Below are 19,791 nucleotides of genomic sequence, written 5' to 3'. Positions count from 1 at the left end.
TGGGCGCAGGAAAGAAGCTGAGCGGACAGGGAATTTAATGGGAAGGAATTTAAAGGGAAACCCTGAAAACCCCAGAGCAGCAAAAAAGACAATATAAAATTTTTAAAAAGGTTAAGATGGACTTCCACAAGAAGGTTTTTTTGGGGGGAGGGTGTGTTTAAAGGGGGTAAAGATATAAGCAAACCACCTAATTCACAACTCTATCTCCAGCAGTATTTACTCTTGCAAGCTTAGTGGAGTTGTGGGAGAGGTGTGGGAACTAAGAAGTTGACCAAGAATATAAAATGACTACTTTGCCTATTCCAATGCACCTTTCTTTCCCTCACATCAGCTAACGTTCACCTAGAAGGCACAGCATAAAAATGAATACCACTGGTCGGCTGATCTGATCAAAACATTTTAAAAGGGGGGGGGGGCGACGAGGACACTGTCACCCCTCCCTTCTCAGAGGTGGTGATCACTCTTAGCCCCCACATCCTTCTGTATTCCTGCAGGCTGGGTTCTAGCCTCTCCCCAAACCTAAGCTTTCCACACCCCCATCCTTCTGGGGAGCCCAGTTTATCAATCATCAGAGAAACTCGCGCCTCTTTAAGTACAGAAACGTGGTTCACATTTGTTGCGGGGTGGGGGCTGCCAAAGGCAGGGTCGCTGTTATCAGGTCATCGAGGTGGGGCTAGATCCTTAGGAACTGCATAGGGCATGCATGCCAGTTCACCACGTCCGCACCCACCCAGGGGAGGAAGAGCTGAGGTTCTCACAGGGCGCAATCCCTCGAGCAGTGTGCGGAGTCCTGCGAAGCCACCTTGGATGTGGTGGCGTCACTCTTCCCCCATTCCAGCAAGGGGAGGTGGAAGGGGAACATGGGTTAGACGCTCTCGCCTCATCAGGGTGTCCTCTGGCCCTCTCTCCTGGCCCTGTGCTCGTCTCTGCCCGGTCCACACAAGCGAACGCCTCGGCCAGGGGAAAAGCCTAGAACACGTAGCCCACGAAGTAGAACATGAAGCCGCCACCCGAGGACGCCCGGGGACAGAGCAGGGCGAAGCGTTGGCGCGGAGCCGGCGCGCGGGGGAGGGGGCGGTGCCTGGGGCTCCGGAAGAGTTCCTTTCACCTCTACCCTGAGCCTCCAGCCCTTCCTCCACGCTTCCAGTCCCACTTCCGATTCCTACAAGTCGCAAGTCGCGGATCTCCTGGGCTCGCTTCCCGCGAACCCTCTAAGAGCCGCCCCCTGCCCCGCAAGAATGCATTACCTAGTGCCACGGTCACGGCTGCCGTCACAGGCATCCTCAACCCCACCCCTGGCCTGTCCGCGGTCCCGCTCTCTCTCTCTCTCCCACCCGCACCTGCCCCCAGCCTGCAAGCTCCCCGGGCCCGCAGGTGCGGACGACAGCGGGATTCCACGCCCCGCAGAGGCCCACCAGCTTTGGGGAGGATAAGGGGAGACCAGTCCAGGGCCGCTCCCAGGCCGATGTCCCAGGTGCGTCCGAACCCTCGAGTCACACTGCTTGGCGGGACGCTGAAGGCCCGGGAGACACGTGGCCCCAGCCAGGGTGCCTCCTTGGCTCCCCTGTCTAAGTCTGAGGGAGAGGGTGGGATTCTAAGCCCTTTGGGATCCTGCCTGCGCTGCGCCCCTGCCTCTCCACCTCTCTGCAAAGAGCTTCTCTCATTCCGGATCCCTGAAACCTTTAGAAGCACACTGCTGAATCTGTTGGATGATTCTGCCTGCTTTTTGGAAATATTATACTGTGGGGAGGAAGTGGGGGGGTGGTGGGGGTCAACTGAGCTTTCTTGAATAGTTATGGTAAATTTTGAGGCAAAAAATATAATTTCAGTCGATGTCCCTACAGTAGTGGCCTTTTATGGATATGAGCCTACATGTCATCCACAAAGTGTTTAGACTGTACTTAGGAACATCTTCCACTTGTGGATTTGTTTCCATTGAAAATCATTTCCATAGAATTTAAGCTGCTATTAATTACTGATGTGACAATCTGAGGGTCCACAGACAGCCTTAGTGAAGAAGGAAGTGATTTTTATGCAGTGTTGACCACGAGCAGTATAAAGTATGTTCCCTGCCTTCCCTGAGGGAGTCTTTGTGATAGTGACCAAGTCAAGCTGACTGCCAAAGTGTGCCCTCCTTTTCTCTTCCAGTCTGTGCCATCTTAGTCAAGAAACATGGAGGTAATTCACGGCAGGCCCTATTGTTGCAGAGAGCTTGAAGGAGCTGACATACTGTCCAATACCTTCTACTCTAATGAATTGCACACTCCGCTACAAACAACTGTTCGTCCAACTGCCTCAGAGGACAGGTAAAACAAAAACTAGAGAACATAAATAAGTAAAAAGGGCTTTAATACATTAGTTTATTTTTGTATGTGATATATGTGGGGAAAAAAACATTCAGTTAGGGGGCTTTCTGTTTTCACATCATAGGGACAGCATAACATGACAATTAACTATAAGGTATCCATATCTGTTAGGAAATTGATCAAAAGTAAGTTGGCATATTTTTGCAAGACAGACATCAATTTTATCCACTACATTCTAGAACTCCAGAATGATCAGATCCAGAATGATCCTTCATTTGAAAATTAATCTGGTTTTTTTTTTAAAAGATTTTATTTATTTGACAGAGATCACAAGTAGGCAGAGAGGCAGGCAGAGAGAGAGGGGAAGCAGGCTCCCTGCTGAGCAGAGAGCCCAATGTGGGGCTCCATCCCAGGACCCTGAGATCATGACCTGAGCTGAAGGCAGAGGCTTAACCCACTGAGCCACCCAAGCACCCCCAAAATTGATCTGTTTTAATCAAACTTTTTATTTTATAAGGAGTAGTGTAGTGGTTCCCTAACATCCCCTAATACCATCTGTTCAAAAACAGTACCAGAATCTGTTATTCACAGTTGCTACCTAAATATTTGCTTTATTGAATTTCCTGTAACACATTAACTACAAATTATTATTAAAATTGCCCCTAATGTATATTGAGTAATTACTGTGAGTGGGCACTGAACCAAATGCTTTGAATGTAGCAGTCCTTTTAATCCTCACAGCAACCCTGTAAATACTGTCCATTATCCTCATTTTACATATGAAGTAACAGGTACAAACAAGTAATTTTCCAAGATCTTAGGGCCAGCTTTCTTTCTTTTTTTTTTTTTTTTATTATTTTTTTTTAAAGATTTTTATTTATTTGACAGACAGATCACAAGTAGGCAGAGAGGCAGGCAGAGAGAGAGAGGAGGAGGAGGCAGGCTCCCTGCTGAGCAGAGAGCCCGATGTGAGGCTCGATCCCAGGACCCTGGGATCATGACCTGAGCCAAAGGCAGAGGCTTTAACCACTGAGCCACCCAGGCACCCCAGGGCCAGCTTTCTGTATTTACTTGAATCATTTTGAGGCTCTCCCCCTCCAAAAAAAATCTCAAAACACTTGGACAGTGAAAAAATAGCCTGTGTGGTTGTTTTATTTTGTTTATAATTTCAGTTGGTCAAATATCTCATTTAAGAATTCCTTCTTTGGGGCGCCTGGGTGGCTCAGTGGGTTAAGCCGCTGCCTTCGGCTCGGGTCATGATCTCAGAGTCCTGGGATCGAGCCCCGCATCAGGCTCTCTGCTCAGCAGGGAGCCTGCTTCCTCCTCTCTCTCTGCCTGCCTCTCTGCCTGCTTGTGATCTCTCTGTCAAAATAAATAAATAAAATCTTTAAAAAAAAAAAAAAAGAATTCCTTCTTTAAGAAATCACACAGAAGGCCACCCAGCCTCAGTTTACACTTCCAACATGGAATGTCACTACCACACAGGCAATCCATCCCAATTCTGAATGCTACTGATTATTAGGTAATTTTCTTTCTACTGAGAACATTTTTTCCTCCCCCTAATTTCTATCTGCTGATCCTAGTTCTTCTTTCCAAAACCACGCAAAATAATAATCTATCATCTCCATGACAGCAGCTCTTCAAGAGTTCGAAGATCCTTTGGCGCTGTAAGAATTCTCTTTGCCAGACTAAACACTGGTTCTCTATAGACTTTACTCTTTCTTCCATTGAGACTTTTACTATCTTGATCAGATTTCCATGGATCTAGTCCAGTTTGTAAATATGCTCTTTATATGAAAAAAGAAGAAAGCTTTTCTTTTCTAATGATAAAACTAACACATGTTCCTTATAAATAATTTAGAAATCATGTATATCCATAAAGAAAACAAGCTTCCCATTTTTGAACAGAAGGAAAAGCTATGAAATTAGAGCACAAGAGAGAAAACCCCCATACTTCCTTTATCCAGAATAACCACCGTTAACATCTCAGTATTTGTCTTCTCCATTTTTTAAATTTAAAGATTGTATTTAACATATTTTTTGTAAACTGAATTTTTCACTTAATGAAAAGGAATATTTTCCTATTTGTGAGAAAGAGGACCCAGCTCATGTCTACTGAGTCAGTCCTTGCTGCAACTTACTGTCTTTAGTTGGATGCCCACCCAAATGATTAAAATTTTCTCCTGGCTTATCTTCCTAGGACAATATAGTATATGGAAGTCAGATGTTGGGAAATAGACTCATCTAATTTAAATATAACTTTTTAATACAAATGTAGTAATCTGAAGGGTCACGTGCACCTGAATGTTTATAGCAGCAATGTCCACAATAGCCAAACGATGGAAAGAATCTAGATGTCCATCAACAGATGAATGGATAAAGAAGATGTAATACACGCGTGCGCGCGCACACACACACACACACACACACACACACACACACACAGGAATACTATGCAGCCATCAAAAAACCCCAAAATCTTGGCATTTGCAATGACATGGATGGAGCTAGAGGATATATGCAAAGCGAAATAAGTCAGAGAAAGACAATTATATATGATCTCTCTGATATGAGGAATTGAGAGGCAGGGCAGGGGGTCATGGCGGGTAGGGAGGGAAAAAGTGAAACAAAATGGGACCAGAGAGGGAGAAAAACCATAAGAGACTCTTAATCTCAGGAAACAAACTAAGGGTTGCTGTGGGGTCAGGTAGGGATAGGGTATCTGGGTTATGGACACTGGGGAGGGCATGTGCTATGTTGAGTGCTGTGAATTGTGTAAGACTGATGATTCACAGACCTGTACCCCTGAAGCAAATAATACATTATATGTTAATAAAAATAAATAAATATAACTTTTTAAAAACTTAGATATTAAAGCTTTGGTTGCCATTAATCAAATGTGTTTAAATATTTTTCACTTGTCAAGCCCTTCATACCATGTCTACTTATCACAGCCATAAAGCTGGTGAAGGCCTGAGAGGTCTGTAAGCTGAATACCGCCATGCTTTCTACAGCACCCTAAATCAATGGTCACCCAGGTTCTCCTTGACTAGCAAGTACAGAGGCTGGCAAACTTCTGTAAAGGGTCAGACAGTAAATGAAATTGACCACTGAACAACATAGGTTTGAACTGCATGGGTTCGTGTATATGCAGATTTTTTTCCATAAATACAATATAGTGATATAAATGTATTTTCTTTTCCTTATGATTTTCTTAACATTTTCTTTTCTCTAGCTCACTTTCTTGTAAGAATACAGTATGTAAGACATATACAAATATGTGTGTTCACATGTGTGTATAATATTACAAAATAGTGTAATCAACTATTTATGTTATCTGTAAGTCTTCTGGTCAACAGTAGGCTATTAATAGTGAAGCTCTTGGGGAGTCAGAAGTTACATGCTGACTTTCAACGGCATGAGGGGTCGCCACCCTTAACTCCCACATCGTTCAAGAGTCAACTGTATTTTAGGCCTTATGGTCTCTGTCAAACTACTCAACTCTGCTATTGCAGGGCAAAAGGCAGCCACAGATAATAGACAATACATAATGAATGTATTGAATACATATTGAATGTATTGGCTGTATTCCAATAGAATTTTACTAACAAAAACAGGCAGCAGGTTGGAGTTGGCCTGTAAGCCATAGTTTGCCAGCCCCTATCCAGTAACTTCACGAGATAAAGTATTCCGTTTATAAGACAGTGCTAATTCTTCATTCCATACAGCGGATATTTACAGAGGGCTTACATTAAGCCGAGTGCTATACTGGTACAAAGAAGTTCCACATAGCCCTCTCTCTGAACTCCTCTCCTGTGTTTCTGATTGCCTCCCCACTACACAGTTACAGTCCAAAGGGCTTATAAGACCCACAGGCTATTGTTCTTGTCCTCTCTTGCTTCACCTCTTACCACAGCTCTTCTCCATTGTGCTCTAAATACCTGAATTGTATATCATCTCTACTGATTTGGCCCAAAATTCAACTCCACTTCTCAGCCCTTAAAATCAAGATAAATTCCAATCAAATCTTTATTCCATATGTTCTGGAAGTCCAAAGCCTTCCTCAAAACATTCCACATTCCCAGGACAGGGGTGGGAGTAGTCACCAATGGGCTTTCTGACTTTGTTTTCCTTTGGTTCTACTTCTGCTGCTTTTGTTCAGTAACACTTTGACCCAGATGTGAAACACAGTCATTCTCTAGTTTCCTCCAAAGACCTCATCCACACAGAGCATTTGTGAGCCTGGTAAACTTCCCTGATCAGTTAGGGATCAAAAGGAAGAATCACATTTGATTCCTATGAAAGGTAACTGTAGAATGGGGCAACGCTTTTGAAACTTTTGCATGTATAACAATCATCGAGAGGGCTTTATTAAAACAGATTATGCCCCCCCCCCAGAAATTCTGATTCCTAGCCCTGAGGGAAAGCCTGAGAATTTATATTTCTAGTAAGCTTTTAAGAGATGCTGATGTTGGGTCTGGGTAGCTCAGTCGGGTAAGCAGCCAATTCTTGGTTTTGGATCAGGTCCTGATCTCAGGGTTTTAGGATCAAGTCACGTGTCAGGCTCCATGCTCAGCACGGAATCTGCTTGAGGATTCTCTCTCTCTCTCTCTCCCTCCACCTCTGCCCTTCACTCCACCTGTGAGCTCAAATTCTCTCAAATAAATAAATAAATAAATAAATAAATCTTTTTAAAAAAGAGAAATGCTGCTGCTACTGTTAGTCCACGGTCCACACTTTGAGAACCACTATTAAAGGAACTCTAGATAAAGATTAGGAGCAAGGGCTTCTGCTCCCTTACATGACTTTCCATTTTTTAAAAAATATTTTATTTATTTATTTGACAGACAGAGATCACAACTAGGCAGAGAAGCAGGCAGAGAGAGAGGTGGGGGGAAGAAGGCTCCCTATTGAGCAGAGAGCCCGATGCGGGGCTTGATCCCAGGACCCTGAGATCATGACCTGAGCTGAAGACAGAGGCTTTAACCCACTGAGCCACCCAGGCACCCCATGACTTTCCATTTTTAAAAATCAAAAGACAATCTCATGTCCATTGATAGATAAATGTGTAAAGAAGATGTGGGGGGGTGTGCGCACACGCGCACACGCGTGCATGTAATGGAATATTACTCAGCCATCAAAAAGAATGAACTCTTGGGGCGCCTGGGTGGCTCAGTGGGTTAAGCCTCTGCCTTCAGCTCAGGTCATGATCCCAGGGTCCTGGGATCGAGCCCCACATCTGGCTCTCTGCTCAGCAGGGAGCCTGCTTCCTCCTCTCTCTCTGCCTGCCTCTCTGCCTGCTTGTGATCTCTCTCTGTCAACTAAATAAATAAAATCTTAAAAAAAAAAAAAAAAAAGAATGAACTCTTGCCATTTGCAACAATGTGGGTGGAACTAGAGAGTATTATGCCAAGCAAAATAAGTCAGTCAGAGAAAGACAAATATCATATGATTTCACTTAAATGTGGAATTAAGGAAACAAAACAGAGGGTATATGGGTGGCTCAGTTGGTTAAGTGACTGCCTTCAGCTCAAGTCATGATCCTGGAGTCCCCGGCTCCCTGCTCGGCAGGGAATCTCCTTCTCCCTCTGACCCTACCTCCCTCATGCTCTCTCTCAAATAAATAAATAAAACCTTAAAAAAAGAAGGAAACAAAACAAATGAACATGGGAAGGGAAGGAAAAATAAGATGAAAGCAGAGAGGGAGACAAATTATATAAGACTCTTAATTATAGGAAGGAAACTGAGGGTTGCTGGAGGGGAGAACGATAGAGGGATGGGGAAACTGGGTGATGGGCATTAAGGAGGGCACTTGACGGAAGGAGCACTGGATGTTACATGCAACTGATGAATCACTAAATTCTACCTCTGAAACTAATAATATGCTCAAATGTTAATTAAACTGAATTTAAATTAAAAAAAAAAAATCTCTAGCCAAGACCATTCAATGGGGAAAGACTATTCTTTTCAACAAAAGGTGCTGGGACAACTGGATATCCACACGCACAAGAATGAAGCTGTATCCTTATCTCACACCATGAATAGAAATTAACAATATAACAACATGGATCAAAGACCTAAATGTGTAACAGCTAAAACTATAAAAACTATTAAAAGAAAACATACGGGTAGATCTTCATGATCTTGGATTCAGCACTATATTCTTGACACTAAAAGCACAAGAAACAAGAGAAAACAGATAAACTGGACTTCATCAAAATTAAAATAAAAAACTTTGTGCTTCAAAGGATACTACCAAGAAAATGAAAAGACAACACAGAGACAAAGTAGGAGAAAATATTTGCAAATCATGTATCTGAGAAGGGACTCCTCCAATCTAGTAATTTATACCTCAGTAATAAAAAGAGAGACCAATTTAAAAATGACAAAGGATCTGAATAACAGACATTTCTCCAAAGAACATATACAAATGGCCAATAAGCATGTGAAAAGATGCTCAACATCATTAGTCATTAGGAAAATGCAAATCAGAACCACAAAGAGCTACTCTTTCAAGGCACTAGGAAGGCTATATAAAAAAAGAAAGAAAGGAGATTAATGGTTGCTTTGGCCTGGGTGGGGAAGGCCACGTGGGGAAATGATGGCTAAAGGGTACAAGGTTTCTTTTTGAGGTGATAAAATGTTCTAAAATTATTGTGATGGTTATACATATTTGTGAATATACTAAAAACCATTTAATTGTACACTTTAAATGGATGACTTATATGGAATGTAAACTGTATCTCAATAAAGATGTTTAAAAGAAATTAGCACATGAATAACTGTAAAAAAATAATAATAGTAATCATCTGTAGGCCCTCAAGAATTTAACCTTGTTCCTTCAGCAATCTGATGATGTCTTTCATAGCTGTGGATTGACTTCCTTGTCTAATTTTAAATACTTTGATGGCAAAAATGAGGCTTTTGGCATAAGGATACCACTCTAAACAGTTCAGCATTGTCCCAAAGGTACTGACTCTGATGAGGATTCAGTGCAGTTACAATGCGACAGTGCAGTGATTCTCAGTATTTTTCGAGGATGAGGATCTCTTTGTTTTTCTGTTCACTGTCAACAGTTTTTATCTCCCACACACGTGTCATGATTCATTGACTGACACTGAAAAAAACATAATGACCAGAAGCTTTTATGTATTTGACAATGCTTTACAATGAAGTTTCATTTAAGTATGCAATGCCCACATGTATTTGAAAATTGGTAGTGTGGTATTTGTAAGATGTTTATTTATTTGTTCTACAGATCATTCTTAGTGAGCTTGTGATTTTACTAACCCCTGAAATAATGCTGACTCCCCCTGTGTCCTACTGCCCCATTATTTAGGCATATCATTATTACTTTCATATCATAGAGCTCTCGTGAGCGAAATACCATATATTAGGTACATACAGTGCTTGGCATTTAAGTGATCTCCATCTTGCTTTCCCTTTCCTGTGTTACCATCAGCCAGTTTTGAACACAGGGACATTCTGGGGTCTTCTGGGTAGTTTGATTCCAATGGAACAGAGTTTCAGGCAGTGAATGGGGGGTGGGGGCACGCCACTTCTCTGAGAGGGTGGGTGAGAAGGCATAGAAGATCTCCTAGAGCAACAGTGTATCTCATAATTTACCCAGCACAGAGAAGTCCGTGTTTGAAAAATGCAATCCAAAAGTAATTTTGAGGGGCGCCTGGGTGGCTCAGCGGGTTAAAGCCTCTGCCTTCGGCTCAGGTCATGATCCTGGGGTCCTGGGATTGAGCCCCGCATTGGGCTCTCTGCTCAGCAGGGAGCATGTTTACCCCTCTCTCTCTCTCTCTGCCTGCCTCTCTGTACTTGTGATCTCTGTCAAATAAATAAAATCTTAAAAAAAAAAAAAAGTGTCGGCTCAGGTCATGATCTCAAGGTCCTGGTATCATGCCCCACATCAGGCTCTCTCCTCAGAGAGCCTGCTCTCCCCACCCCCGCCTCTAGGGCTACTTGTGATCTCTCGCTCTCTCTCTGTCAAATAAATAAATAAAATTAAAAAAAAAAAAAGTAATTTTGAAGCTATAGGAACTTTGTCTTAGTCTGTTCAGGCTGCTGTAACAAAATAGCATAGATTGGGTTGCTTCTTATAAACAGCATTTCCTTCTCACAGTTCTGGAGGCTTCAAGTCCAGGATCATAATGCCAGCATAGTCACATTCTGGTGAAAGCCTTCCTCCTGGTTGAGATCTGCCACCTTCTTTTTTTCTTTTTTTCTTTTTTAATTTTTGATTTTTTATTAACATATAATGTATTATTAGCCCCAGGGGTACAGGTCTGTGAATCATCAGGCTTACACAATTCACAGCACTCACCATAGCACATACCCTCCCCAATGTCCATAACCCAAACACCATTTCCCTACACACCTCCACCCAGCAACCCTCAGTTTGTTTTGTGAGATTAAAAGTTTCTTATGGGGGCACCTGGGTGGCTCAGTGGTTAAAGCCTCTGCCTTTGGCTCAGGTCATGATCCCAGGGTCCTGGGATCGAGCCTCACATCGGGCTCTCTGCTCGGCAGGGAGCCTGCCTCTTCCTCCTCTCTCTCGCTGCCAGCCTCTCTGCCTACTTGTGCTCTGCCAAATAAATAAAAATCTTTAAAAAAAAAAAAAAAAAGTTTCTTATGGTTTGTTTCCTTCCCGATCCTATCTTGTTTCATTTTTTCCTTCACTACCCCCCAAACTCCCCATGTTGCCTCTCGCATTCTTCATATCAGGGAGATCGTATGATAATTATCTTTCTCTGACTGACTTATTTCACTCAGCATAACACCCTCTAGTTCCATCAACGTCATTGCAAATGGCAAGATTTCATTTCTTTTGATGGCTGCATAGTATTCCATTGTGTATATATACCACATCTTCTTTATCCATTCATCTGTTGATGGACATCTAGGTTCTTTCCATAGTTTGGCTATTGTGGACATTGCTGCTATAAACATTCAGCTGCATGTGCCCCTTCTGATCACTACATTTGTATCTTTAGGGTAAATACCCAGTAGTGTGATTGCTGGGTCATAGGGTAGCTCTATTCTCAACTTTTTGAGGAACCTCCATTCTGTTTTCCAGAGTGGTTGCACCAGCTTGCATTCCCACCAACAGTGTAGGAGGGTTCCCCTTTCTCCACATCCTCGCCAGCATTTGTCATTTCCTGACTTGTTAATTTTAGCCATTCTGACTGGTGTGAGGTGGTATCTCATTGTGGTTTTGATTTGTATTTCCTGATGCTGAGTGATGTGGAGCACTTCTTCATGTGTCTGTTGGCCATCTGGATATCTTCTTTGCAGAAATGTCTGTTCATGTCCTCTGCCCATTTCTTGAATTGGATTATTTGTTCTTTGGGTGTTGAGTTTGATAAGTTCTTTATAGATTTTGGATACTAGCCCTTTATCTGATATGCCTTTTGCAAATATCTTCTCCCATTCTGTTAGTTGTCTTTTGGTTTTGTTGACTGTTTCCTTTGCTGTGCAAAAGCATTTGATCTTGATGACGTCCCAATAGTTCATTTTAGCCCTTGTTTCCCTTGCCATTAGTGATGTTTCTAGGAAGAAGCTGCTGCAGCTGAGGTTGAAGAGGTTGCTGCCTGTGTTCTCCTCAAGGATTTTGATGGATTCCTTTCTCACATTGAGGTCCTTCATCCATTTGGAGTTTATTCTTGTGTGTGGTGTAAGGAAATGGTCCAGTTTCATTTTTCTGCATGTGGCTGTCCAATTTTCCCAACACCATTTGTTGAAGAGACTGTCTTTTTTCCATTGGGCATTTTTTCCTGCTTTGTCAAAGATTAGTTGACCATAGAGTTGAGGGTCTATTTCTGGGCTCTCTATTCTGTTCCATTGATCTATGTGTCTGTTTTTGGAGACCTGGCACCTTCTTGCTGTGTCCTCACATGGTGGAAGGGGCTAGTAAGCTCTCAGGGGTCTCTTTTATAAGAGCATTAGTCCCACTCATGATGACTCTCTTCCGACCTAGTCACTGAATAAAGGCCCCACTTTCTTCTACCATCACATCGGGCATTAGGATTTCAACCTATGGACTTTGAGGACAAAAACATTCTGACCACCACATTCCATGTTGAAATTATTTCAGAAGTCTCTCTTTTCTCATAGGTATCAGGAATTAAGGGAGTCACTCCAACAATGTAGACATCGATGGGGTGCTGATAGGGAATATGGTGGGATAATGCCCATTTCACTCCCTGAGGAACACAGGCGAAAATGTGAATCTCCTCATGTCATGAGCAAAGGACATCAGCATTATGGATTTGGTGGAGAAACCTGGCTGAGGTAAGTAAACTTTCTGCCCTTCACACAGAGGTCTTTATTTTTCATTTTTCTTTATTTCTACTATGAGTTAAATCTACCTCCAAACTTACTTCTTTTACTGTTTATGAAAATACACAGATGGAAAAACTAATTATATAATTTCTAATTCTGAAATCAGTAAAAAAAAAAAAATCTGTGTTTATGGATGTTTCTGTAATCCTTAAAGATGTTTAAGTATTGTGGTCAGAAATTTTGATTAATTCCCTTGCTAATCGCATTTTATCTAAAACTAGATGGGAATATTCCTGAGAGACATTAAATTAAAAATGTTTTTGCTTGAGCAAATAGCTGGCCTAATTTGTACAGATGTTGTTGATTTGGGGAACTTTTGATTTCTAATTTGTTCATCAGTCTGTACTCATCAGAATCTACTGGGCACCATTTTCAAGTATTAAAATATTGCAATAATCATTTATAACTTTTACAGTCACTTTCAACAATTTTATTCAGAACACATTAAAACTGAAGAGAAAGCAAAAAAATCTGAGCAAATTAAATGTCACATTAACTATTTGTGAAAAATATGAAACTTTAAAAAAAACTATGAAATTTACTCAAAGCACAATCAAACTTTAACATGGTACCTACCTACTTGGTTGTTTTTTTGTTTGTTTGTTTGTTTGTTTTGACATGAGATCATGCCAGTATGTAGGATTTTATTTTAAGATTTTATTTATTTATTTGACAGACAGAGATCACAAGTAGGCAGAGAGGCAGGCAGAGAGAGAGGGGGAAGCAGGCTCCCCGCTGAGCAGAGAGCCCGATATGGGGCTCGATCCCAGGACCCTGAGATCATGACCTGAGCTGAAGGCAGAGGCTTAAACCACTAAGCCACCCAGGTGCCCCTACCTACCTGTTTTTTTTTTGTTTTCTTTAAAGATTTTATTTATTTGTCAGAGAGAGAGAGGGAGAGAGAGCGAGCACAGGCAGACAGAATGGCAGGCAGAGGCAGAGGGAGAAGCAGGTTCCCTGACGAGCAAGGAGCCCGATGTGGGACTCGATCCCAGGATGCTGGGATCATGACCTGAGCCGAAGGCAGCTGCTTAACCAACTGAGCCACCCAGGCGTCCCTACCTACCTGTTTTTATCTAACAATCCTGCTTACCTAGTTTACAACAATCTAGCTAAAGCCATTAAAAAAAAATAAATTAAGGAAGACAAGCTGCAAGTAGAGAAAGAGCCACATTAATGACATGTGGCAGCCAACAACCTTAATGAAGCCTCAATGAAGCAATAAAAAAGCAGGCAAATGAAAAGGCCTGTCAGTCCTATTAGAAAGATGCAAATATCAACACATTATTAGATAGCAAGGACCTCAAGATCATTCATTCATCCAACACATTTTTTTAAGTCCCCACTCTCATGGAACTTACTTTATAATATAATACAGATCTATAATATCTTTCCAAGGAGACTATTGTTCTCCTGGTTTTACAATACACAGCAGGACCTTTCCCTGGATCAGACAACTATGAAGTTGTGGAAAGGGACTGGAGTCCATGTTTCTTTGAGTCCAAAGCCCAAACAAATTCTTTCACCCGTTCATTCCATTCATGATTTACTCCAGCTATTCATTTATGCAGCAATTCGAGTATAGTAAGTATTGTGCTGGATACTAGAGGTACAGCTCCTTACGGAGTTTATGTGGACTACCCTCAAAATTTATGTATTAAAAAAATGCACAACCTTCTAAAAGGATCAGAATTGTCCTCACAGAATCCTAGAGCAAAGAGAGACCCAAAGATGAGTGTCTTAAGGTAAATACAGTTTGAAATGAGAGGTTTGTGTTTGCTGTCTCACTGAAGGCAGCCTTGGGTGGGCCACTGGGAGATGAAGTACTTGTTCCAATTAGAACGCCCACCATCCCCGACTCAGAAATGCAGGTTCCTGTATTCTGTTCTCTTCACATCCTTTTAAGTCAAATGTAACCACTTTGGCGTATTTATCTCTTAAAAATATATTTAGGACACAGTCCTGTTTTCAGATATAACGCACATCCCTTGACAAACAACTACAACATAGTTTTTACTTGTTTCTTAATAGGGAATAACTTGTGTCACAGTATTTTTCTTTCTCCACAAAAAAGGGCCTTTTATACAAAATAATAGAGTATTCTCTAGCTCTCTGAGGTGTGAAGCCTCATGTGGTCCACATAAGAGCTCGTGCTACCAATCATACTCTACCACCTTCCCTTCAGGGGATTTGCAGGGGGGTGCTGTGGTGACACACAGGCGTCACTTACTGGGAACAGGATCACTCCTTTGCCTCACCAGCCCTCCTGTCATCTGACTTGGTAAACTGAAAGCACCTACTACTTAGAAAAGTATCTAGTGAAATGTCCTATGGTATGTCATCTGAGGTTAAGAAAGTAAAAGAACACGGCTTACTAATGCAATTATGATCACATGCATTTATATATGCATTTTTCAGTGCAAAGTCCCCCTTCCCAATGTCACTCTTCCTCCCAGCGCTTCATGACATAACTATATCTAAGTAAAACTCTTGTAAAGAACTTTAACAGTATCTACTTAACCAGAGGGCCAAGTTTCAGAAATTCCAAGCAGAGCTATCATCACCTAATTTGGCACACGTTCACTTACAAGAATGACGTTACAAAGTAATAAAAATTTGTAACTTCATTTTCACTTCCATAAACACTTCTCTTTTTTAAAGATTTTATGTATTTATTGAGAAAGTGCACATGTGTGTGTGAAAGCAGAGACAGGGCAGAAGGGGAGAGAGAGAGAATCTCAGGCCAACTCTGCACTGAGGGTGGAGCCCATGTGGGGCTCGATCTCACCCGCCTGAGATCATGACCTGAGCTGAAACCAAGAGTCAGACGCTTAACCAACTGAGCCACCCAGGCGCCCCCATAAGCACTTCTTTTTATAAGTTAGTAAAGTAGCAACATTTTTACTTTATTTCAGAAAAAGGAAATGGATCTTCCTCTAAGGTACTGGCAAATGTTAAGAAGCTGTTAAATAGACATCCAGAGCTCTGTGAACTAAAGACTACTCTGAAATTCCTGCTAACTATAACTAGCACTCTATAATAATGATAAGTAGTAGGGGCAGTGGGAGTGGTGGTCATGGTAGTGATGCTTGAAGGTTAATGTTTATGAAGCAAAATCATAGAATATCCCTCTCCTGTTACCTAAATAAGTGAAATAAATAGGAAATTTACCAGCAGGCCCCTAAACAATACAAAAAGAACACCTTATGCCATTAATTTGAATGTGCTAAGGAAAGAAAATTCTATGTAGTTTATTGCAGTTCTAACTAAATGTTTCTCAAGAGGGCATTTAGAGCAGGACAATTCTTTGTCCCATATACTGTTAGATATTTAACATCTCTGACCCTTAACCTAATCCCAGTTTCATTCATTGTGACAACCAAAATAATACCAGCAGCATGTATTTCCAGATTCTCCCTGGAAGTGCTGGAGGCGTAGTGGGAAGCCACATTATTGGTTGAGAGGCATTATACCCAATCCTATCCCTGCATTCCAAATGCACATGGAGACTAGGTGACTCAACAAAATCCTGATAATTCTCCAAGTTGAAGAGAAGATTGAAAGACTGAGTAGGTAATCCTGTTAGAGTAGAAAGAATGCCTCAAGAATAGAAGCCTCAAAAATTTAAAAAAAAAAATATATATAAAATATAAAAATAAATAAATAAAATAAAATAAAAATTTAAAAAATAAAAAATAAATAAAAAAAATTTTTTTAGAATTTTTTTTTAAATTCATACTAAAAAAAAAAAAAAAAGAATAGAAGCCTCTATCTTAAAACAGCAAGATTTCAAGAGAGATGAAGTTGTGCAGAATGTGTACTCTTCCAGAATACTATGATGACTCGAGGGAAGGTATGGCTACTTCCCTAACTGAAAGGAATGAGCCTTCTAGAGGACATTTAACAGGATCTTAGACTGTCGTACCCCAGATGCTTGTATTCTATCTGACACAACCTCAGCACTTACTCTCTGCCACCTCCATCCCATCAGGCTACAGAAATACGGAGACAATAATATTCCATCGTCAAGCCTGTAGCACAGACAGAAAGGCAAACTGATTTCAGACGACAGAATCAAGAATTTACTCACATTGGGGCGCCTGGGTGGCTCAGTGGGTTGAGCCTCTGCCTTCGGCTCAGGTCATGATCTCAGGGTCCTGGGATCGAGCCCCACATCGGGCTCTCTGCACAGCAGGGAGCCTGCTTCCCCCTCTCTCTCTGCCTGCTTCTCTGCCTACTTGTGATCTCTCTCTCTCTCTCTGTTGAATAAATCAATAAAATCTTAAAAAAAAAAAAAAAAGGGACGCCTGGGTGGCTCAGTTGGTTAGGCAGCTGCCTTTGGCTTGGGTCATGATCCCAGCGTCCTGGGATCGAGTCCCACATCGGGCTCCTTGCTCATCAGGGAGCCTGCTTCTTCCTCTGCCTCTGCCTGCCATTCTGTCTGCCTGTGCTTGCTCTCTCTCCCTCCCTCTCTCTCACAAATAAATAAATAAAATCTTAAAAAAAAAAAAAAAAAGAATTTACTCACACTGTATCACAACAAATAGCTGGGTTTAGACAGAGCTGTTCAATTAAATACATGCAACATGAGAACATATGGTGAGGCAATTTTGTAAAACAGGAAAAGATATGATATATATGTATAATACATATATTACATATTTTTTAATATGTAAAACACATGAAGAAACTAGTCTGAGAAAAAACAGCCCAGGAAACAAAAGTAGATTCTCTAAAGGACAAAATAAGTATGTGAATCTAATAAAAAAAAAAAACCAAGATGATTAAACGATAGAACATTATAAAAGGAGAGATCACAGGGCTAAGGGAAAACTGAGAAAAACAACTACACAAAAGCACGCACAAATCTAGTACAAAAAGCAGCAGCAAGAAACAGAATAGATATGACTGAACATCGGTAAGGCAGAGGGGAAAGATGAGGATATTAAAGCAATAAAAATAAAGATATGCTAAATTAAAAAGATAAGAATAATTACTTATCATAAGGAAAACTAAAGTCCCAAATGTAGATCATCTAACAAGTAAAACAACAAATAATAAGTAAATCTAACAGAAATAACTACTCAGAAATACACAAGGAAGTTCCCTTGAAATTAAGAACTGAATCTGAAAATCAAAAAGACTTTCCATACAGTGGAAAAAAACTGAAGTGGAACTACTGACACTGAGATACAACCTGGTTATATTATCTTATTCACAAAGAAGCCTGTGTTCTCAGGCCACTCACATTCAAATCAAAGTCTAGGGCAGATCAGATATGGACGACTGGCAGAACGGAGGGTACACATTTGTACCCTGGTTGCTCAAGAGGCTGGAAGTAGATTTTCTGGATTCTTCCTGGGCAAATGGGATATTCAAAATGTGGAAAACTAACAAAATGTAGAGAGGGTGTTCTAGATGCTAGCCATCCGTGCCGGCCAGCCGGCTGCCGTGCTAAACAGCTGCAACGACAATAATATACTTTTCTATTCAACGTGGGGTCCAGGGGCCCGCAGCATCAAGGAAACAGTGAATGCAAAATCTTGGACCCCACCCCAGATTGACCGAGACAGAATCCACATTTTAAGAAAACCCCTCAGGTAATTCTAACATGTAACAAAGTTGGAGAACTGCTGCCAGAGTAAGAAAATGCAAGACTTTTTCATACAAGTGAAAATGCACTCACCTCCCCAAAAGGGGAAATTCAGAGTCTTATCAGTTCCTGCATCCAGCTCCAAGTCCAAAAGCTCTGGGTGATGTTCTCCTCTCTAGTTCAGTCATAACCTTGTCCTGATATCCACAGCTATGCACTTAATGAAGTAAATCATCGTCAACACCCTATAAAGAGTAATAAATAAGGGAAAAAGGTGAATGAAAAAAATAAAACTAGTTAATACTTAGAAATATAATAAATATGTTATAATATTTCCCTGTTATATATTACTGTCTATAAAAACATACTTGTATAATATCATTATCTATATATTAATATAATTACATACCTTGTTCCCTTTCCCTCAGCCAGCACCTGAGCTGGTAGGAGTTCATTACCTGGTCAGTGCCTGCAGTTTTCTTCCTGAGAGATCTAGCAATTAGTGGTTCTGCCTGTGTGAAGCTATTCCAGTATTCCATTAACTTTATGCTACTAGAAACAATACCAGGAGGTGTCCAAAATATTCTTTAGATTCTAGAGACACTCCTTTTCCCCATCATGGCATAATAGCAGTCCTCTTACTCTTGACATTCAGGATCAATCATCCCAATCTATTTGGTATAATCCCTTCTTGCCTGTTTTCCCCAATCATAAGGAACCCCAATTACAACATCATCAGTTCAGCTTCCAATTCAGTGGGGCCATTGTGTTTCCTGATGAAGCATTTCTCCCTTGACCTCAAAACCAGCAAAACTCAACGTGGCTGGGAAGGAAGTAAAATTTTTCTCAAGTGTAATAATAAGTATCACAGTGAGAGGTACCACTCCCACTTCCACCCTTCATTTTTTTACACCATCCATTCTGGCTAGAGAAACCTTTTATTGGTCACTAGTTCAGAGCATGTGCCACACTCTTAAGGACAAGCTTCAACCACAAATGAATCTTCATTAGGCTCATCTACATTCTGTAAATATGATAAGTGTGTGTGTTCTCTAAATTCAATCAGTGCTTTATTTCTTTGGTGGTAAATTGAGTTCCTTAGTCAAAAGTAGTATTTTGTAAGATGGCATGCAGCGAAGAAGGTATTCAGTAAGTCCACTGGTGATGTAACTGGCAGGAGTTTAGTGAGAAGGAAAGGCAAATCCATCTTTGTAAGTATATACTCATGCCGGGATAAATCACCTCTTTCCTGATGGAAGGGGTCCAATGTAATCAACCTGCCCCCAGAGGGCTGACCAGCACACCTAAGGAGGTTTTTCTCTATGAGATACTTAGGGTTAGTAACTTCTGCTGGCAAATTCAGATGTGGCCAGGTGAGTTTGAAGAGAAGTTCATGTTGCTGAATCTACCCATGACTTCTGTCCTGCCTCCATGATAACTCAGGTTATGAAGCCACGGGCAAGCCCTGGGGTGACTGGAGAGGGCCTGACTGATACTCACAAAGTTGGTCACTTTATCTACCTAATTATGAAGCACCCTCAA

General features: G+C 41.3%; 1 protein-coding gene across 1 annotated transcript in view; it reads left to right on the top strand.

The window, feature by feature from the left end:
* Window positions 1–1,426: 1,426 nt before the first annotated feature.
* The window catches only part of LOC111147409 (chromosome unknown C7orf31 homolog), a 39,591-nt gene continuing 21,226 nt past the window's right edge, over window positions 1,427–19,791 (top strand). Inside the window, exons 1-3 of the mRNA XM_022503415.1 lie at window positions 1,427–1,474; window positions 2,149–2,306; window positions 12,429–12,605. Of these exons, the coding sequence (XP_022359123.1) occupies window positions 2,173–2,306; window positions 12,429–12,605 (311 nt within the window). The 5' untranslated portion in view covers window positions 1,427–1,474; window positions 2,149–2,172. The remainder of the gene's footprint in view (window positions 1,475–2,148; window positions 2,307–12,428; window positions 12,606–19,791) is intronic.

The sequence above is a fragment of the Enhydra lutris genome, unplaced genomic scaffold (genome assembly GCF_002288905.1).
Source record: "Enhydra lutris kenyoni isolate GAN:26980312 unplaced genomic scaffold, ASM228890v2 scaffoldscaffold16, whole genome shotgun sequence".
NCBI lineage: Eukaryota > Metazoa > Chordata > Mammalia > Carnivora > Mustelidae > Enhydra > Enhydra lutris.
This window is presented reverse-complemented; position numbering and strand designations above follow the sequence as displayed.